Source organism: Sciurus vulgaris (genome assembly GCF_902686455.1).
Source record: "Sciurus vulgaris genome assembly, chromosome: 2".
Lineage (NCBI taxonomy): Eukaryota > Metazoa > Chordata > Mammalia > Rodentia > Sciuridae > Sciurus > Sciurus vulgaris.
The window spans coordinates 136,941,920-136,964,299 of NC_136462.1; the positions used below are offsets into that span (position 1 = coordinate 136,941,920).

A 22,380-nucleotide genomic window follows, 5' to 3' on the forward strand; every position below is an offset into this window, starting at 1 on the left:
GTGGGTTGTCTTTTTTCACTTTGTCCCTTGAAGCACAAACATTTTATAATTTTGACAAAGTCCAATCTGGTTTTGCTTTGGCTGCTCCAACTTTTAGCAGTAGCAATTTCAGTAGTAATGACTGTGTTTTCTAAATGTGTGCTCTTTTTCACCCAGAGAGTGTTATCAGGGAAAAAGTTTCTTTGACTCCAAAATGAATATTAAAAATTCCACCAAGAAGCCATAGAAGGTGGCTGTCCCTGGGTTCCAACTTTGCGAGCAGTGACCAGAGGCCCAGGGCCCATGAGAGGCACTGTCCTGAGGGCAGTCTGTCCTGTACTCATGGACGGACTCAGGTGGGCTGACAACCTGAGACTCTGTAGTCAGGTGGAAGTTTGCATTTAGGGTTCAGGGTCTGGCACTGGTTATGGACATTTCACTGTGATGCACTGGGCCCTAGAACAAGTTCTCCTTCAGGGAGTAGTGTTTTAGGCAATTTCAGCATTGGGTATAGTCATCCCTCAGAATTTTCTGGGGATTGGTTCTAGGCCTGCCACAGATACCAAAATCCTTGGATGCTCAAGTCCCTTATATAAAATAATGTTGTGTTTGCATAGAACCAGTGTAGCCCTCCTGCATACCTTAAGTGGTATTGATAACACCAATCCAACATAAATGCTATGGAAACAGTTATTGTACTGTATTGTCTAATGATAACAGGAAGAGAAGCCTGTCCCTGGTTGGTGCAGACACAGCCATCCTAGGCCCCAGCACACTCTCTGAGGTTTGTTGTATCCCTGATGTGAAACCCATGGGTAGGTAAGGAGGGCTGGTTGAATTTTGTTATGAGGTCTTTCAGGACAAAGCCGTGACGGTGTGAGGAAGGGATGAGTCCAGCTGGGTGGCTTCTTTCAGAGACCTCAGAGGGTCTGCCTATCACAGAAGACTCCTGTTTTCTGTGGGACAATCTAAAATGTTTGCATTTGATTTAGTTCTCTTTCTAGAGAGACTGGACAGCAGCTAGAAGTGCTTTGGTTTTGGTGCTGGGGTTGAACTCAGGGCCACAACACACTAGGCATATACTCTGTTACTGAGCTACACCCCTGCCCTGCCCCTGGAAGCTTTAAAGTTAGGTGTTTGTGTTTCCATCTTGAGAAGCCATGAGATAAGTTTTGGCCATCTTCCTCCCCTCTCCCTGACTCCTTCATTTCATACGGGACACAAAATACCACTGTGGAGAAGCAAGAGAGAAGATCCAAATGCTCTATTGAACCCAAAACACCACTCCACAGTTGTGGGAGCTCTGCCAGCCCAAGACCCATCTAAGCTGGGCCTTCTGTCTCTAGGAAAAAGCCTGTGCCATTTTCAGTTTCAAATGAGACATATTAAGAAAGAGTAATTTCTCTTCCTATCAGAGATACCCTGTAAGTGGCTACAGCAACCATGGTGTTTCTGTGCAGGTGTTTTGATGCCAGTTGACTGTTTAGTGTCTTTGGCTCATCTTTTTGGACACCCCATCCCACCAAACAAGTCACTTTCAGGTTTTTCTATGAGTCATACCCTTCTAATGAGAATTCTTGACAGTGTGCAGACAGATGGGTTGCAGAACCTGTGAACCTGGGGGAAGGCATGTAAGAGGCCAACAGACACATGAAACAAGGACCCACCTCATTAGTGATCATGGAAATGCAAATCGGAACCCCACCATGAGATACCACCACACACGCATGAGGATGGCCACTCTGAATGGTCCCTGCCCTGGGTCTCACAAACTGTACCAGAAATGTTCTGGGTGTGGTGTGGGGTAGGTAGGTGTGAAGTTTGAAAAGGACATCCAATACTGTATGTGATGCTTTATTTTGAGAATGAACATAGTTCCTATTATTTGTATATTAGAAAAGAAAGTTCCATAAAGTCTCAATGGATAGTTTAAAAAGGGGGGGAAAATTGCTTCCTGTTTTATGGAAGTTTTTATCCCTGAGAGTCCTTTAGGAACCGGGTCATGATGCTGGTGGAGAGTTCCTGGAAATGTGCCTGGTGTCCCATTGGGCCCCTTTCCGGCCCCTCATAGCTTCACGCGTAGGTGATGCACCATGGATTTTTGACATCAGACTTTTAAACTCAGGGATGCCTCTGTGCCCCTATGATCTCTCTTTGTCAGAGATATCTACTCATTTCCTGAAGGTTTTTAACATACTTTGTGCAGTAGGAAACAGATTCACATCACATGTGCTAATTTTCACCTACTTTTGCTGTGGTCCAGAGCTTGGGCTAGAGGGGCTGTTCCTGGAGACCCAGCATTTTCAGTGTTGGTGCCTGTACTGAGGAAGGCCAGCCTGACTCAGAGAGCTGAGTTCCCGTCCCTGGGAAAACAGGCTTGTGTATGCACCCAACCTGGTGGGGCGGGGTTCTCCTCGCCTGCTTCCCCCACCCATCCTCCAGATGGTCCTGGGTGCATGGTGACATTCAGAATCTTTCAGCTCTGGTGACAGTTAGGTGAGTGCTGGGGGAGGCTGCCATTATTCTACTCTTTGTCCTTTGGGACTGGCTTAGCAGGTGATAAGCCATGTTTTGAATCCAGTGACATGGGCTGGTGCTTTCTGACATGTAATATTGGGCCAGTCACTACACAGTTCTGAGTCCTATAGGCTTTGCCTGTGCCTGGGAATAAAACCCCAGCCCTGAGGTTCCCTCTGAGGGCAGATGCTCAAGACAACACTCTTTCATCTACACAAGTGTCACACATTCATTGTTTTTGTACAGTCAGCCCTCCCTATCGGCCAGTTCTCTATCAGTGGCTATCTGGATTTAACCAGCCATGCAATGAAAATATTTTTTAAAAAGTTCCTTTGTGAGATGAAAGACCTCTACAATGAGAACTACAGAACACTAAAGAAAGAAATTAAAGAAAACCTTAGAAGATGGAAAGATCTCCCATGTTCTTGGATAGGAAGAATTAATATTGTCAAAATGGCCATACTACCTAAAGTGCTATACAAATTCAATGCAATTCCAATTAAAATCCCAATGACGTACCTTACAGAAATAGAGCAAGCAATTATGAAATTCATCTGGAAGAATAAGAAACCCAGAATAGCTAAAGCAATCCTTAGCAGGAAGAGTGAAGCAGGGGGTATCACAATACCAGATCTTCAACTCTACTACAAAGCAATAGTAACAAAAATGGCATGGTATTGGTACCAAAATAGAAAGGTAGATCAATGGTACAGAATAGAGGACACGGACACAAACCCAAATAAATACAATTTTCTCATACTAGACAAAGGGGCCAAAAATATGCAATGGAGAAAAGATAGCCTCTTCAACAAATGGTGCTGGGAGAATTGGATATCCATATGCAACAGAATGAAACTAACCCCTATCTCTCACCATGCACGAAACTAAACTCAAAATGGATTAAGGACTTCGGAATCAGACCAGAGACCCTGCAGATTATAGAAGAAAAAGTAGGTCCAGATCTTCAACATGTCTGCTTAGGACCAGACTTCCTCAACAGGACTCCCATAGCACAAGAAATAAAAGCAAGAATCAATAACTGGGATAGATTCAAACTAAAAAGCTTTCTCTCAGCAAAGGAAACTATCAGCAATGCGAAGAAAGAGCCTACAGAGTGGGAGAAAATCTTTGCCAATCATACTTCAGATAGAGCACTAATCTCCAGAATCTATAAAGAACTCAAAAAACTCTACTCCAAGAATTCAAATAATCCAGCCGACAAATGGGCTAAGGAAATGAATAGACACTTCACAGAAGAAGATCTACAAGCAATCAACAAACATATGGAAAAATGTTCAACATCTCTAGTAATAAGAGAAATGCAAATCAAAACCACTCTAAGATTCCATCTCACCCCAATTAGAATGGCGATTATCAAGAATACAAGCAACAACAGGTGTTGGCGAGGATGTGGGGAGAAAAGTACACTCATACATTGCTGGTGGGATTGCAAATTAGTGCAGCCACTCTGGAAAGCAGTGTGGAGATTCCTTAGAAAACTTGGAATGGAACCACCATTTGACCCAGCTATCCCACTCCTTGGCCTATACCCAAAGGACTTAAAATCAGCATATTACAGAGATACAGCCACATCAATGTTCATAGCTGCTCAATTCACAATAGCCAGACTGTGGAACCAACCTAGAATGTCCTTCAATTGATGAGTGGATAAAGAAACTGTGGTATATATATACAATGGAATATTACTCAGCCATAAAGAATGATAAAATTATGGCATTTGCAGGTAAATGGATGAAATTGGAGAATATCATGCTAAGTGAGATAAGCCAATCTCAAAAAGCCAAAGGAGGAATGATATCGCTAATAAGTGGATGATGACACATAATGGGGGGAGGGAAGGGTTAGTGTTAGGGTTAGAGTTAGGGTTAGGGAGGGGGGTAAGAATGGAGGAAGGAAGGACTGTATAGAGGGAAAAGAGGGGTGGGAGGGGTGGGGGGAAGGGAAAAAATAACAATGAAACAACACTACTCTATGTAAATTTATGATTACACAAATGGTATGCCTTTATGCCATGTACAAACAGAGAAACAACATGTATCCCATTTGTTTACAATAAAAAAAAAGTAAAAAAAAAAGTTCCTTTGTAACTGAACATGCACAGCTTTCCTCCCTTGTCATTATCTTCTAACAATACAATACAATAAAAATAGCACTTACATTGTATTAGGTATCATAAGCAATTAATGACAATTTAAAAACAGGAGAGGATGTGCACAGGTTCTATGCAAACACTACACCATTTATAGAAGGGACTTGGGCATTCTCAGATTTTGTTATCTAGGGAAGGGGGTCCTGGAGCCAATTCCCATTGGGTATTGAGGTATTTAGTTTAGATTTGGCACAGTTATTGGGTATTTAGATCTGGCACAGTTAACACTCAGATCTACTAAACTGGGACTTGACCCACTAATTCTAAGCTTAATCTATATCTTGATTCCTGTTGTGACCAATGGCAGAAAATGTAATCCAGTTGATTCCACACACTTGCCAATCTATCTTTTCCCTTGCACTTTTTGTTCCTGGAGTGAATTCTAAGGACAGGGGCGTGGTGACATGGGGGCATCTGCTCTTGGCCCACACTGGTGTCAGCTGATGCGTATGACTATCTGTCTTGGTTTGTGGACTTGGGCACCCGACCATGTTGGCAGCAAGAGCTGAGCTGGTGGCCATCCCCACTTGAATTGCTGTGTGACCTCTGCTGGCACCAGCTGATGCCTCCCTGGTCCCAATCTGGAAGTGACACTGGTTTGTGGTGCCACCGCCCCCACCCCACTCAGCCTACATCCTCGGTGCTTCTGGCCACATGGAAATCAGTAGTTTGCACTCTTCTTGGGGATTTTCCATTGGGGCTGACCTACCACCTCCATGTGGTCTTTTTCTGAGTTCTGGGGCTCAAGCCACTTTTTGATGCCTTTCTTTCTCTGACAGCTCCAGGATGGAAGTGGGGCACATATCCCCACTGTAATTTGAAGCCCCTGAATTTGGGAATTTTTATCATTCCCTTCCTTCCACTGCCAAATGAGACTGGCTTTTTCAGGCTTCAGAACCAATAGCTGGACCTTCTTTCTGCTTCTCTGGCAGACACCATGTACCTCCACCCTTAGTGCAGAGCCAAATTCAGTACACAGCTCCCAGTGGTGGCCAGATCCCAGAGGCTCATCCTCTCTGCCCCTGGAGAATTATGGTCCCCATGCCGTCTTCACAGCAAGTCCCTCAGGCAAGCCTCCGGGGTAGCACTTTGTGGGGACAGTGGAGTGACATCACCACCTCCCTCCCCTGGCTTGATGCACAGACTGGAACCCCAATATTAGACGGAAGGTGTTGTCCTTTAGAGGTGGAGGTGGTGGTAAGGTGGGCCTGCATTCCACATTACCACTCCAGGGTCTGGATGCAGTGGGCCTGGACAGCCATTCCTTTCCTGGTGCTTGAAGTTCCTCACTGGTAAAATGAAGAGGAGATGCTGTGATTTGGATATGGCTTGGGTGTCCCCCAAAGTTCGGGTGATGAATTCGATCCTCTTCATGAGGTATTAAGAGGACAGAAACTTAACCCACCAAGGCATTTAGAGGTGAGTGTGGGCCTTCAGAAGGTGATTGGGATTAGTTTAAGGTCATTAGGGTGGAGCCCCATGATTGAATCCTGGTGGCTTTATAAGGAGAGAGAGAGTGGGGGGGGGAGAGGAGGAGGGAGAGAGAGAGAGAGGCGCACACACACACACACACACACACACACACACACGTGTGCGTGCGCACACACACACTAACTAGTAGAGATGTGAATTCTTCCTTCTACATGCTCCTGCCATGATATGATGCAGCCAAGAAAGCCCTCACCAGAGTTGAGCCAATGCTGGTGCCATGCCCTTGAACCTCCAGAATCATGAGCTAAATAAACCTCTTTTCTTTACAAAGTCTGCCTGCCTCAGACATTTCATTATAGTAACAACAACGACAAATGGACTAGGACAGTGAATCCATATCTGCAAGCTGGCAGATGAGATCCGTTTGGGCCACACAGGATTTTAGGATCCAGAAGCTGTTGTTTCATTCAGTTGGTGTACCTCCATCATTTACTGACCTCTGTCACTCATCATTGTCTCTCAGGCCCTGTAGCCATTTACATATGTGTCTTTTTGTGACAGACTGAATAATGACCCCACAAAGATGTCCGTGCCTGAATCTGCAGACCCTGTGAATATATATCTTATAAGGTGAAAGGAGTTTGCAGATGAGATAAAATCAGGGTTTGTGAGATGGGAAGATTATCCGGGGCTATCTGGATGGGCTCAGTGAGACCATGTGGGTCTGATGGGTGGGAGGCAGAGGGAGATCTGACTTCAGTGGAGAACTGTCGAGAATAGTGTAGTGTGAGAAAAACTCAACCAGCCATTGCTGGCTTTAAAGATGGAGGGAGGGGCCAGGAGCCAGCCCTGCTGACACCTTGATTGTAGCCCAGCAGTGCTGGTTTGGATTTCTGACCTCCAGAACTATATGATAATGAATCCATGTAGTTTTAGGCCACTCAGTTTGTGGTAATTATTATAGCCACAATAGGAAACTAGTACAATATACTTTCTAGATTCCCCTAGGTTCTTACCAAGGAAATTCTGTCCCGTCTCTTTTCCCCCAGGGGACATTTAGCCATGTCTGGGGACATTTTTGGTTGTCACAGTTGAGTGAGGAGTGCTACTGTCATCTAGTGGATAGAGGCCAGGAACGCTGATAAACATCCTGCAATGCCTGCACTGCCCCCCCCAAAACAAAGAAAATGTAGAGTTGAGAAACTCCGCCTTAACTAACAGTCCCCTGTAGCTCTCAAATTCCAGGTGTCTGCCTTTCATTCTCTCTCAGCCTTGGTTGGTAGTGGTTCCAGGACAAGTGAGAAGAACTGTGAGCTGCTATTTACTGAGCGCCTGCTCCACGCTGGGTTGGAATCCTGCACATAGAGGGTTCCAGGATCTTTGAGGGCAGGGCTCAGGGAAAGCTACCACCCTAGGGGACACAGCCCTCTGCTCGGTGTAACTCCTACCTTGGATCTTCCGATCGTTCTGATTGGTAAGAAAAATCTTTCTCTTTTAGAGGAGAAATCGCTGCTGGTCGCACTGGAAGCTCACGGCATTTTTGGGTGAGGTGCCCTGGAGCAGACTCAGACCCGTGTGGCAACATACGAACAACATGCGAACCTGATTTTCCTCCGAGTTTAAGCTATATCTTGAGTCCCTATTCTGACTGACCAGAAAACAAACAAACAAACAAACAAACAAACAAACAAACAAACAAACCAAACCTAAACAACAACAACAAAAACCGGGAGATCATCATAGAATAGACTAGGGAAGAGCGCGGATAGGTATAAAACCCAGCTGCGCGGGCACTCGCTTGCAAGCTCACGGGCTGTTTCCCGAGAGAAATCCCTGCGGTGGCCACACGATGGCAGCATTGCACAAACCAAGGACCGCCTGGGCGCGCTCCTAGTTCCTTCGCGGCCACCAAGGTCCCAGGCAGCAGGCACCTGTTTGCCTTCTTGCACACGGAAGCCTTGTTGGGCTTAATGGCAGTAGGACAGTCTGCGCTTTACAAGGAAAAGACACAGAGCATCACAGACTGCTCACCCCTGCCTCCTTGTTTTGATGCAAAAAGAGATGATCTGCTTCAAAATGGATCTATGTCCGCAGCCTCATTCTCCAAATTTCATTGGTGCGACAAGGCAGGTAATACAGTGGAGACTTGTAAGAGACCCTAGTTAAGGAAAGCTGGAACTGGTAACAAAGGTGCAAAAGATCTTCCCAATCACAGCATACCATGTGTCTTTGAGTGTCTGTTTTAGTCATCTATTTCGCCTCTGTGACTAAAAGACCCAACCAGAACAATTGTCGAGGAGGAAAAGTTTATTTGAAGGGTCATGGTTTCAGAGGTCGTTTTCCATAAGGAGGCTGGCTTCATTCCTGGGGCTTAAGGTGAGGCAGAACATCATGGCAGAAGAGTGTGGCAGAGGGAAGTGGATCACATGATGATCAGAAAGGAGAGAGAGAGAGAGAGAGAGAGAGAGAGAGAGAGAGAGAGAGAGAGAGAGAGAGAGAACTCCACTTGCCAGATACAGATACAAAATATGTACCTAAAAGCCATGCCCCCTAATGGACCACTTCCTCCAGCCACACCCCACCTGCCTCCAGTTACCACTCAGTTAATCTCATGAGAGATTGATTCACTTATTAGGGTGAAGGCTATAACCCAATAATTTCTTCTGTAGACCTTCTTGCATGGTCTCACATGTGAGCATTTGGGGGACATCTCACATCCAAACCATAACAGTGTCACAATTGAGGCCAGTGTGCTCTTGGCTTATTGAAGTTCATTGCAGCCCTTCAGTGCACATTGGGCCAGGTGCTAGGCTGAGGGCAGGCACAGACTCTTGGGCATGGTAGACATGGCCCCTATTCTGGGATTTTCTGGCCAGTGTGAATAGCAGTCCCAACAAGAAGCAATGCAGTAATGGGGACTGGGGTCCTAGGTTCATCCTAGTGTCAAACCATCAGCTTGTCAGCGTAAGACCTTACACAGTGCTGATGAAGAAATTGCTTTGCAATGGTGCTAAGGGAGGAAGGCAGCAGGCATAGAGAGAGAATGCACAGTGGCAGTGGCTGGTAGCACAGTCTAGGACCTTGAGCTGTTATGATGCTAGAGGAGCAACTGGAAGTGAAAGGTTCACTTGTGGATATCACTCTGGATTGTAAACTCCCTGAAGTCAGAGTCAGGGCTCACAGTCCCAGCGACTTTGGCACCATAGACCCAGTATGAATGTCAACTGCAAGCCTAAATAGATAGGAAAGACCCTCTCAGGATAATTTGGAGTCTGTTAAATCCAGTGACATTCTTCTTGGTGTGGCATCTCCCAATGGAGATGCCTTGAGTGCAGTGGGCTAGGGATACCTATATGGCTTCCTAGCCTGAGTTCTACCCAGGGGCAGAGCTGGGTATCACTGGAAGCTCTGAGGCTCCGAGTGGGGACAGAGACCCTTGCCTGTAATCCAGTCATATCTTGCTATATTTCTATATACTGCCTCAGAAATATAGTAGCATCACTCTATTGTATATACTTTTTGACCTTTTGCTTAAAAATACAGCATCAAATAGCATAGTAGTAATCATATATGCAACTTACTACCTATTTTTAAATTGAGCATTACCTGAGTTATTTAAACCATCGATATTTTTAAACCATGATTCATAATTCTGCATAAGACCTCACAGAAGAGCTGTACCTTGCTTGACCTGGCCACTTTCCTTCTCTTGAATATTTAGGCTCCTCCTTGTTTTTAGCTACTATAAAAACACTGTAAAATGTAGAGATCTTACCCAAAGAATAAGACCAAGAGTGAGAGTAGAGAAAATATTTTTGGTTAGGGGAGGATTTCTGGTTTTTCCAATCCCTTTCTCAGAAGACCATTTTTTTTTTTTTTTTTTTTTTTAAAATTTTGTTTCCCTGGCATGAGCTCGGCCCTTGAATTATCTGGACCTCTGTCAGGCTTAGCCTCCAGTCTCTCACAGCTATTTGCTGATTCGTTCTAGGGTGACCTGAATCCAGGCAGGTTGGAAACAGCGCCCCCTCCTGGTCACCTTCCACCAGCACTGGGTGAGGAGCTGAGGAGCTGGAGGCTGCGGGACTGAAGAGCAGTTGTGAAAGAAAAGGGCACAGGCTACAGCCTGCTTCAGGGAGGACGCGCTGACTTTGCATTGCTTTCTGAGAAAGATGAAATGTAGCTTATATGCAGCATCTGGTTTCAGCAGTCGCATGAGCTTTCTTCATCCACAGGATGGGAAGTCTTGAAACTTTTGGGACCGGGGTGGGTGGAAGGGACTGTTCAGGACTGTGTAGGTGACCCAGGTCTCTGATTTCTGTTTCTCCACGGGTCATCAGAGTCTGGTCTAGCAGGTCAAGTGGGCCATCTTCCAGGTGAGAAAATGTCATTGTGCCTTCATAGCCATATCACAGAGATTAGATTATTCTAGAGTAAGATGATTTGCACTTTCTTTCCTTGGAGCTAGGAGGCTTAATTAACTCAATGCAATTTGGGGTGGGGATATTCTAGGTTGAATAAAAGAGAAAATTGTACTAGGAGTCGGGGGACCTTGATCGGATCCACCTCTGTCCCAGTTGGTGATAAGATGGGGAGACACGGGCCTCAGGGCTGGCTTCCTTCTCCCTGCAGTGAGGGGATTCCTCTGCATGCTCTTGAAGGCCCATCCTGCTTTTGGATTTGGTGACTACTCTGTCTTCCCATGGAGATCGTTCACTGGCAGACATCTGAGCTGCAGTGGACAGAGGGACTGTGGGCAAAGTTGAAGATATGACTGCGTGGCTGCCCTGGGGCCCTCTGCAAGTTTGGCCTCTTCTGCCCAGAGCACTGAACCAGCAATAATCACAGAAGAGGTAAATGAGGAGTTCTGAGATGACTAAATGGCCAGGCAAGACGATTCTGGAAGCCACTGTGGCTCCTGAAAAAGATCATACCTCAGTAGGAGTAGGAGAAAAAGGATGTGGTGGCCAGAGTCAGCAGCCTTGTGATAGAGAGTATGGGCCTGAATACATGTGGGGCAGAACATCTTGGTCACCTACTCTAGAGAACTGGGACTTCCCTTTCCTTGTTATCAGAGCTCAAGGGAGATTGTGGGCATGCCTGAGAAAATACATGTGGCAGAAAATACATGTAGCCCAGGGGTGGCTTATATTCCAGTATGACACTGTAGCTTTGACCCCTCAGGGTGAGTCTAATGACCCTACTTCAGAGGCAGTGTGATTTTGAGTGGCTCATGGATGACCAGTGTTTGATTTAGTAGTTCTGTGTGATTTTGAAGTTGATGTTTATTCAAGGTAAGTGGTACTTTTTTTGATCAACAATTGCCACATAAAGTTGATGTTTTAAATACATGTATCTATAAAAGGCAAGTTGACTTAATAAAAATAAGTAAACAATAAAATTATACAAGTGTCAAAATTGCAGAGGTGATATGGAAATGGCTACATGTAGAAACACCTGAAGATGTAAGTGGCAGGAAGCCCCCAATGTCCGAGCAGTGAACTAACCAGTGCAGGGCCACAGTGAGCCTTTGTGAGGGAGCCTTCCTCCCTCCTGCCGCCCCCTGCCCTGTAGTTCTATAGCAATCTTATTTCTTGTATCTGAGGGAGACCAACAGTGAGCTGCATCCAGAGAGTGGTAAAGTCCACGTTTGGAGACTGGATTTCATTTCCTGTTTCAAATCTACCATTTTCAAGGCCAGTGACCTTGAGCAGGCTCCCTCTGAGCCTTGGTCTCCTAATCTGTGAAGTAGGGACCATGAGGTCCCTGGATTGTTGTGTGGTTCCATGAAGGCTTCTCGGTTGTAAGGTGTGGGTGACTGTTCCACTGCAGATTGGAGGTAAGTCGGCCCAGAGGCTGTTGTCCGTCTCTAGCATCTGTTTCCTCTTCTTCCAGAAGTAGCTCCTGATTTTTGCTGGGCTTCTTTTCTGCATCTCACCCCTTGAGTCAGTGGGACAGATGACTCAGGCCTATGTAGTCAGGGTATAGAGTTCCCCTAAACAAGGAAGGCCTCAGGCTGCTCAGTTGGCTTGAGCTGGTCCAGACAAAATGTATTTCAGAGACACAAAAAGAGACTGGTAGGAACGGAGGGTAAAAAGATTCCTGCCATCTTGTGGCTACCTGGGAGGGCCAGAAAATGGAATGGGAACCGAAGGATGGGAGACATTGGATTCCTGAATCCAGCTGTGTCTGAAGTCAGAACTACCTCTGTTTTTTTTTTTTTTTTTTTTTTTTTAAATATGAAAATACTACTCATTTTATTTTTTATTTGTTTTAATTTTATTTTTACAGATTCCTTTTTGATTCATGGGGTACAACTTCCTCCCTGGGGATTTTATTTGGAGGGAACAATCTCCCCTTTGCCTGTGTTAGTTGGAGTTGGTTTTCTGTTACTTGAAACCAAAAGTAAAGACTGACTTGTCATTTTTTCTCAGTTCCCTTTCTTTTGTAGTAAATGGAGGGACAAGAGAACCTGACGAGGAATGATAGAAGATCAAATCTGTAGAACATCTTGAAGGTGATCTAATTCGGCCCATTTATTGAAGCATGCCTTCTGTGGGTAACAGAGACTTCATTGCCTTGCCTTCATGGGCCCCCCTTTCTACTTAAAGAAAGTTACAGTTTGCTACTGGGCTGGTATAAAAGTGAATATAATTGAGGACAGATCGTATTTATTCATTTTTCTTCGGATTTCAAAATAAAACATTTCCACATGTCTTTTGTGTCTAATGGATAAATTGATTCTAAGAGTGTTTGCTTTCTCTTCCCCCACCACAAATGTGTGTGTGTGTGTGTGTGTGTGTGTGTGTGTATGATGGTTCTGTCCTAGGCAAACATTTGTAACCAACAGTTAGTTCCGAGTTACAGGCAAATCATTTTTTCCCCTTGATCTACAAAGCTTCTTAGGAACCACATCAACTGAGGCCCATTTCTTGAGTACGAATAGAACAGGTAAGCTGAGGATGCCAGTGATGGTGGTGGAGTGTCTCAGAGCAACGATCAATTCTGATTGGTCAAATGCATTTGGGGTTTGATTAGTCTGAATATGATGGGAGGGAGGAGCTCAGAACAGTGCTCGCTTCTGATTGGCTGAGCACATAGAGGTCTTATTGGTATAAGTGTCCCCCAGAGCTTTATCCACTGGAGACTGCAGGTTGAGGAAAGGAGCCCCTTATGAAATTGTGCTGGTTGAACTACTCAGAAGCTTCCCATTTTGGTTGGTCAATCTCTGGCATGAAGGGCCTCTGATGCAATTTTTTTCTGTAAAGATGGTGAAAATCTACATCTATCTTGTAGAGATGACCTAACGCCTGCTTTTTGGGAATGTGGGCAATAAGCATCCTGACCTATTGACCATTTGGGCACTGCAGTTGGGACCAAAGACCTTTGCTGGCCAGGAGCTGGGTCCAATTTTATCTCCTGGTGGACCTTACCTGCTAAAGCATGGGGTGGGAAAGGTGGTCCAGATGTTTAAGTCTATCTTTTCCTTCCCCATTGACTTTTTCTAAGAGTTGCAAATGGAAGCCCTGGAACTCTGCCTGTGTGACTAGAGCAGGATCAGTGCAGATCATGAGAACTTTTCAAACGTTTAGGAAGAAGCAGCGCAGCCTACATCACAATTAGGGTTGAGCGGAGGATTTAGACCAACATCTTTTTTACCTGAGAACCTGATAGAAATGCAGATTCTTGGGTACTATCCCAGACATACAGAATCAGAGACCGGAGGGTTTTCCAGGAATCCTTATTTTCACAGTCCCTCCAGTTGCATGCTTGGGACTGAGGACCTGTTTGGTTCTTTTCCACAAGAACACAGTCTTTCCCCATCTTTGCAAAAAGCCTTTGGGTGACGGCTTCTCTGACCCGCACCCCGGCAGACAGGCGTCCCAGGTTGACTGGCTCCAGCCCAAGCAGACGAATCTGAGCGGCGGCACTCGCGATTCGCAGGCGCCTACAAATGCAGGGAATTCCCTTGCAATGTTCCCTTCAGGACCCCCAACAACACCCAAACCTAGTAGGTCAAAACCTTGTGAACGTTCTGACCTTTAATTCTCTTACGGAGGTTACAATGATAGTCGATTTGTTGTTTAAGACACTCTGAAGGCAGTGTCACTGCGCTCTGACATTGGAAGGACCACATTTTCCTCAGGATGGAAGATCCTGGGTGGTAGAGCTCGTATCTTCGCAGTATCCCATCGTGACCACTAGATGGCGCTGTTGCACTTTCCTGCTGGCTCTGAGGGACGCTCAAGTGCCAGCCTTCTTGTTTCCCTGGGTCTCACCAAAGTCCCCAAAGTGTAATAACAACGTGCCACTGTACGCTGAGGCCTATTTCACTAAGATGTCCAGGAAATGATATGCAGCCAGGGGCTTTGACTACAGGGAGCACAGGCTGTGGGATTGTAGCAGGAAAGCCCTTTAGGATTTTACAAGTCCCTCTCTCCTGCACGGCAGGCTGATCTCCCCTCCTGGTCCCCCTCCCGCTCCACTACCGTCCGCCAGTCCCTGGGGGTGGCGGAGTTCCGGTCACAGGCCCTAATACTAGTCGGGTAGAGGAGAGCTCATAAAAGTGGCGACAGGCTATTTTCTTCTCACGGGAAGTCTCTAATCTGATTGCATCCCTCGTTCTTTTTGTTTCTATGCAATTCAACCATGGCAAGGACTAAAAGGAAAACCACTGTAGATTGACAAGGGACCTCAGAAAGCCTCCAGAGCCAAAGAATAGTTTGCTTGGTTTGAGAAAGCCAGGTCTGGGGTGTGAATGAGCAAGCCCTGTGGGTGCTAAGGGGGCAACAGGAGGGGTGACAGGGTCATGCTGAAACTGGGTTTAAGGCCAATTAGGGTGAAAGCCCAGAGCAGCCTCAGCACGTGGGAATATTCAGTACACACTTGCTGCAGGAGGCAAAGGGGCCACATCCAGCAACAATCTTCACACCCCAAGTAGCCATCTCTTTGGAGAATGTGGCAATAATAGTAATAATCACAGGACAGCCACGAGAACGACCTCATGTAATCCTCACTACCCAGTAGGAGGAAGGACAGACGTGTTACAGTTTATAGGTGGGGAAGTGGCGGCACAGGGAGGTCAAGTCAGTGAAATGCCTATGAAGGGCAGAGACAGCATTGAAACCAGGTCTTCTGATTCCAGGGCCTCTTCCCCTTGAAACTAGTGACCCCAAGGATCTGTGTTAGAGTACCAAGAGGCCCCATCAACTACCCCAACTTCTCTGCAGGACCTGAAGAAGTCATACCAGCTGCCCAAGAACAAAGCTTTGATTCCACCTAAGACGTTTAAAAGAAAGCCCTCAGCCCATCACCCACTGCCTGGGGGTCACTACTAGGCATGGCTGAGGGTTGCAACTTTAGAACTGGGCTGCCTCTTGATGGACTGCCTCTTAAGGGCAATCCCATCACAGCCCAAGGGTGGCAAGACCAGGCTAGGGCAGTGGGAAACCCTGGATCAGGGAGGGGCCAACCAGAACCAGACATGTGGCCCGGAACTGGGTGGTGGGAGGCAGGAGATGAACATGGATGAACCTGAGGAACAAGTGCAAGAAAGAGCTGTGTGGAGGGTGCCCCTGGGGCTGAGTGGGGCTCCCGCAGTGGTCTCAGCTGAGTGAGTGGCACTCTGGGATTGTCCTTGCCCCTCCCTTGCTCTCTGCTCCCTTGGCCAGTGCATCACTAAATTCTCAGGCCCATCACCTGAAACACCCAGCTCTCCATGCCTCCTTCAGCTCTGGCTTAAGTTGTCCTGAAACACTCTCTAACTGAAGTTATTAATTTTACTTCTTCCTCATGGATGTCCCACTTTTACTTTCTTCTTCTTTTTGAAATTCTCCCTTATAGTTTTTACAAGTCTGGGACGGTCTATGTACTGATGTGATTTTTGGTTTGCCCTCTCCTTCTTCCTTTTCCAGTTTACAAGCTCCCCGAGGCCGCCAGTTTTGTTCTGCTCTGTGTCAGGCTTCTGGGCACTTGAGAAATTCATAATGGGTCTTCTCTTGGGCCCTAAGCTTGTCCCTATGCCTGCCTCATCATACCTTGCTGTCAGCTGATGCTCCAGTGGAAGAACACTCTTTGCCTCTGCCCACAGTAACTCAAAAGATCGGATTTAAAAACAAACTTAAAATTTGGAATTAGCTTTAAATTTACAAGAGTTACCACAATGCAGATAATCCAAGGAACTCTCATATACCTTTTATCCAGACTTGATCTAGGTATAATTTTTTTCCTGAACATTTCTAGATAGATTACCTTTTCTCCTTAACTATTCAGTGTGTCTTTCTTAAGAATGGAGATTACCTCTTATGAAACCACAGTGCAGTTCCCAACATCATCAATTTCCACTGACACAACACTTTCATCTTATTGACAGTTCACATTCTAATTTTGCCACTTGATCATTTATAAGAAGCCTCCTCCCTCCCATCCCTATAGAGTAGAATTCAGTCTAGGGGCATATACTGCTTTTCACGGTCATGTCTCTTTGGACCCCCAATCTGGAAACTCTGCAGCATTTCCTTAAACAACGTATAGTACTTATGCTCCTCCCCCTTTTAAAAAAGAGAACATTCTTTATTTTGTACTTCTCTGATGTGTCTTTGTAATCATGCTGGAACACAGCATAGATGATACTGTGTCTTCTCCGTGTCACATCTGGGGGCAAATTTAAAGTCAAGTGCCTTCTCGTAGAGCAGGTAACTTCTGCCTTTCCTTGCTCTCATGGGACCTATGCAAATGTAGGAACATCAGGAGGTGGTTCTTTCAAAGTGTGCTCTGAAAAGAACTTTTCTTCTTAGCTGCAGTTGAAAACCTTAACAAGTCTCTCGGCTTCTAGCGGGAAGGCTGGCTTTAGGCATGAGTGGCGCTGGCGGTTCCCAGGCTTTCAAGCTGACTGCCAGGGCTGCACTATAAAGGCCTCCCCAAGGAGCAGCTGGGAGTGGGAACAATTTACCTTCTACCTCCTTGGTGGTTTTGCTGCATAGTTTTAAAAACACTTCAATGTGTCATGCTAGAGCAGGGCTTAGAGGGAAGGGATGGACATCTCTGTCGCTTTCAGACCACCTCTCTGCTTTTGGAGCCCTGCTAAAATGCTAATGTCTCAGGAGAAGCTATTACTGGCTGTTTGCCATGGGTGACCCAATAACTGGGTGTCACTGGAGAGGGATTGTGGAGAACTGGACCACAGGAGCACTAAGTTCCTGGGTTGAGAGCAATGGTGACACCTTTGTAGGTGTCCTTTTTTGCACGGTCTTTGCTGTTTCCAGGAAAGAACAAAGAGTTTTGTCTTTTTTGATACTTTGAAGTGTCCATTGAGAAGACAACCAAGGGGGTGGAAAGAGAGCTAGTTATTTGAATCTTGAGTTCAAATCAGCTCTTTTCCTGCCTGTTGTGGCGTTTTATCTGCTCCTGAGCTGTTTCTGTGATTCGAGTTTGCAGTCATGACAGAGGAGATGGTGTGTGCAATAGGAACAGTGTTTGTACACAGTTGGTGCTTCCAAAGTGCAGCTTCCTTCCGCACCTCCCACCACCTGGTGACCTTTCCTGTTCCCCAGCTTAAGATATGGAGGGCATAACAGAAAGTCCTGAATGAAACATCATGACTCAGGCCCAAGTGGGCATGGGTGCCTGTGAATGAATGTCAATTGTCCTGGCTCTTTTGAAAAACATTGGGGGCTTTGGCATTGTTGTAAGGATACTGTAGTTTTGTCCAAATCAGGTCGGGGAACACTTGCAGGTATAGAGATTTGATTGTCACACGCTCCTATGGTTTCTGATAGACAGTTGTGCAGAGCCATTCAGGGGAAGCACCAGGGTTGGTCAGGAGACAGAAGGGATGGAGGGTGGGAGAGAAGAACCTTTATTGTGTTTTTTTCAGGAGGAAAAAGTGAGGCAGGTTAAGTGGGTATAGAATTGGTCTGTTTAACTAATTTCTGTGGGCTCTAGGGGGCAAGGGCCATGCCTGGTTGTCTGGTACCCTTCCTTGGTATGATTAGGGCAGGCAGATAGTGGCCTAGGAGGGTGGGAGCCCAATAAGAAGGGGATTGGAGATGAGGTGAGGGAACCAGATGGGCTAGTTTGGGTAAGTGAACATGCTGGGGAGAAAGGCTTGACTATCTCTAGGAATTTGGTATCCCTGGGAAGCCATGCTCTTCAGGGTCAGCAGAGTCCCAATGTCAAAGCAACAGAATGACAACAGAAAGACACAGTCAACATAAGCACTTCCCATTCCCGGAAGGAAGAAAGTGCAACCTGTCCATGCTCCTGGCAAGGCTGCTCTCTAATTCCTTGAGGCCAGGACCTGTGTTCAGGGTCTGCTAGAATGTGTGCTTTGCTGGCACTGAGTGGACTTTCGGGTGACTACAGAGTGGCTGGACTCTTTATCAGAATAGAGAATCTCCCAGTGTGACATGAAGCTTGGCCAGTATATCAGAGAAACCTGTCAGGAGCTTCCCCTCCATCTGAACCTTGCTCCTCTATCTGTCACCAGAAAATGCCTGCCTGGGGTGGGCTCAGGATGCTCAGGACAAGGACAGACTTCTTGCATAGGGAGAAGAGGGCAGTGTGCTGGTTTTGCGTGACATTGTGTCTCTTTGGAGCTTATGTTCTCTCTGATGGCAACTTGGAAGGGGAAGTAAGCATTGCATAGATCACTCTGGAATGTATGGGATCTGAGTTCAGAAGATTTTTTTTGCACCTGGGAGTGAGACCATCCAGGTCACCAGCTCTAGCTGGGAACAGTGGAGCCCAGTGACCTTGTGTGTTAATTTGTGTGTGTGTGTGTGTGTGTGTGTGTGCATGCATGCACACAGGTCAACATGCAAGATAATTCATGGTATGCACTTGGGATAGAGTAGGAAGAAAGATGACCTTTTTAATTGGGGGCTACGGATTAGGAAACACGTTGCCTGATATCCTAGGAGGGGTATGTGTCTGGACATTAATGACTAGGCTTGGACTGGAAAATTTTTGGAAGGATGGTAAAACTCTTTGACAGAGAGATTGAGGCATATGATTCAAGCCAAAATTAATAGTTGCTCTTCATTCAGGTTTTAAGTTTCTTCAGAGAATGTGCTATATGCCTTCTTTCCTCTCTTCCCCCCCCCCCCACCCACTTACTGTGAGTCAATCACTTTTTCAGCCATTGGAGACAAAATAATGAACTAGAAAAGATCCAGTGCCTGCCTCTGTGGAGTTTATAACCTAGACCAGAGTTTCTGAACCTCAGCATGAACCCGATGCTTCTTTGTGGCAAAGGGTTTCCTGTGCATCATGACGTTTTTAATAGCACTCCTCCTGGTCTCCACTTGCTAGATACCCTAGTGCTGCTCCCTTCCAGTTTTTGTCAATTAGGATAAGTCTCCAGATATTACCCAATGTCCCCTGGGTGGGGGACTGTTCATTGAGGACCACTGAGCAGTGGGGGAGCAGACAACTAAATTTGTGCCTGCAGTATAGTTTGCATAGATGTCTTTGTGCCTGTGTGGTTTGCTCAGGGGTCCACTGAGGCTCACAGAGTCTGGGGTGGTGGAACTTGCAGTGGATGTTGGTACATGCCTGTTGTGAGAGAGTAATTGACCACAGGCTACCAAATAAAAGCCCAGTCAAGAGAGGAACTGTCTCAAATCATGGTGGTATTATCATGGTGACACTTCAGTGACGGCAAACATCAGTGGAAGTCTCTGTAAAGAATAAAATGACCATCCCTGTTATTCTCCTTCAGCCTTTCCTTCTCTTTGAAATAACTGCAGGGTAGGAAGGTGAGTTTGTTCAGTGCAGGGTTGCTACCTGAAGTTGTCTTAATCTCCAATTCCCTTAGTGTCTCTGTGGCCCCTTAAAGGGGAGGAAAGAACAGAGTGCACATGGCTTTCTTTGTGCCTGTTCCAGGGGTCAACTTCAGCTTTTGCCAAATGTTCGCCTGTATCTGACACGTGTTGAAGGCGTACACTTCTGCTTCCCGTGACATCCAACAGAAGGGTACCATCTGACCGCGGAATCCAGCACAGAAGATGCTGTCAACACTCCTGCCTATTCCTCCCCAGTCCAGCTGAGTTCCTTCCTCTCTGCTCCACTCCAAAGTGTTGATGGGTCAATTGATGAGGCTCTTGCTATTTTGTCTCATCTGGGAATTTTGATGGGGCAGCTGTGCTTGTGTCCATGTGTGTATGAGGAGTAGCTCCCTGGTCAGCGTAGACCTGTTTAAAGTGCTACAAGATGCTGCTTGAAAGGATTTTATCTTGCCCATTTGACTGTTGAAAAAGGCCACGCCTGCTTCAAGTTCCTCAAAGACTCGGGGTAATTACAAGCATTTTAGTAAGCAAAACATCAAAATGGAGACTTTTCATGTAGCACGGCATCCTTTGGCCATTTGATAATTGAAATGACAGGATTGGAAATCCCCTTAAGTGAGATCATGCCATTTTTTTTTTTTTGGAAAGCATATTCTTTAAAGGAAAATTCTTCTAACCAAAACTAACAAGGAGGACAATGATGGTATTTAGGATGACAATAACAGATTCATGCAATTTCTCTTTCCAAAAGCACATTGGTCCCTCTCAGTAACTCAGGCTCTAAACCTTGTAATTTTTGCAAAGTTCTTTTCTGTGTGTCTCATGATCAACAAATTTCCAAGATCTCTAAAGTTTCCATCTTTCTCCAGACAAGGATGTTCCTCTGTTTCTGTTCCAATCACCCTCATCCAGCCTTTCCTGTGTCTTTCCTAAAGGTTGGCAAGGGCTAACAGTTTCCTTTATCTCTTCATTTAGTCCACAAGGCTCTTCCTTGTTGGTTTACCCCAGGGCAGAAAAGGACAGATTGCCAGCATAAATCACCCAGTCCTGCTGTACCTCTGCTCAGAAATTTTGGAGGCTACCCTCTACCTATAGAAATCAGGACAGAGTACCCTTCCCAAGCCTGACCTTCAAGGCACCTGATGTTTCTGGCTGCATCTTCTACTCTCCTAAGGACAGTCTACCTTTGGCTTTATCTGGGAGACTTGATCTTTTCTGGACACATGCCATGCTTATAGTTGGCAGGGTAAAATACCTAGAGGAACGCTGTTTCTTTGAGCATTTTAAAATCAGTTCGACATTAGGGAATTAAGTCACCCCTATGCAAGAATCTACATTTTTTTGATTGTTCTTGCCTAACACAGGTGGTAATATAATTTGATGTAGATGTTCAATTATAGTTATCCCTCAGTGTCTTCAGGGGACTGGTTCAAGGATTCCCTGTAAAATTTTCAGATGCTCATGTCCCTTATATAAAATGGCATAGTATTTGCATATAACCTAGGTATATCCTTAAGTCATTTCTAGATGACTTATTAATACCTAATATGACATAAATGTTATATAAATAGCTGTTATGCTAGATTGTTTAGGGAATATTAATAAGAAAAAAAGTCTGAGCTCTGTTCAGGCACAATTTTTCTCCTTGAATAGTTTCAATCTTTTCATGGGTCTGTGAATGCAGGACCCTTGAATATGGAGGGTCCTGATGATAATGTAAATATAGTTGACTGTTAATGAGAATAGTAAGAAAATTCTGAGATCCCACATGCTTTGCTAAATGAAAAACAAAGCTATCTTCTTCAACAAACTCTCTTCCACTCTGAGATGTTAGAACTTGAGAGAGATTCTTTTGCCTTTCAGTTTTCTTGTGGTCATAGTTGTCCAGAGAGTTTACTGGATGTCTCCTTGTCTTGTGGTGTGTGGTGACCATTAGTGTTTCTTGCTAAATATTTCCCTTTATTCCCACTTGGATCACATTGGGGGATTTCACTTTCTGGACTACTCTTGGTTGAATGGTGCAAAGTGATTAGCCCAGGTCAGTGATTGTGCACAGACCATGTAACCTACACACTGGACATTTCATTGCTAGTATTAAGCCCTTCTGAGTTCTCTTTCCCTATGCTACTGTGTACAGTACTATTTGAGGTGGTCATTGTTTAGTAAACGCAGATCTCTGAGCAGTATCTTTGCTGATCTTCAAAGGATGTGTGACATGGAAATTTTGGAGTTGTTTGTTATTGCACCTAAACCTAGCATATCCTGATTGATAATGGTGTTGTTCTTTTTGTAGCTTAATATTTACCATATATTCACTTACACAAAGGCAGTGACTTGACCTTTCCTGACTTATCAATTCATTTTCCTTAAGGGAATTTTTACTATTGGCCTATAGGAAGGTCAGAATTTATTTTCCGTTTTAAGGTGGGTCTGAGGAAAGTCGTGGTTTTGTATTTTTGGAAATTCAGCCAGGTGGTCTGATATCTAAGAATAAGCCTG

General features: G+C 45.4%; 1 protein-coding gene across 1 annotated transcript in view; it reads left to right on the top strand.

Moving 5' to 3' along the window:
• Nucleotides 1–21,334, top strand: part of LOC306654982 (protein FAM169B-like) — a 99,224-nt gene extending 77,890 nt beyond the window's left edge. The window contains exon 9 of the mRNA XM_079129079.1: nucleotides 19,979–21,334. Coding sequence (XP_078985205.1) covers nucleotides 19,979–20,029 — 51 coding nt within the window. The 3' untranslated portion in view covers nucleotides 20,030–21,334. The remainder of the gene's footprint in view (nucleotides 1–19,978) is intronic.
• Nucleotides 21,335–22,380: the final 1,046 nt, after the last annotated feature.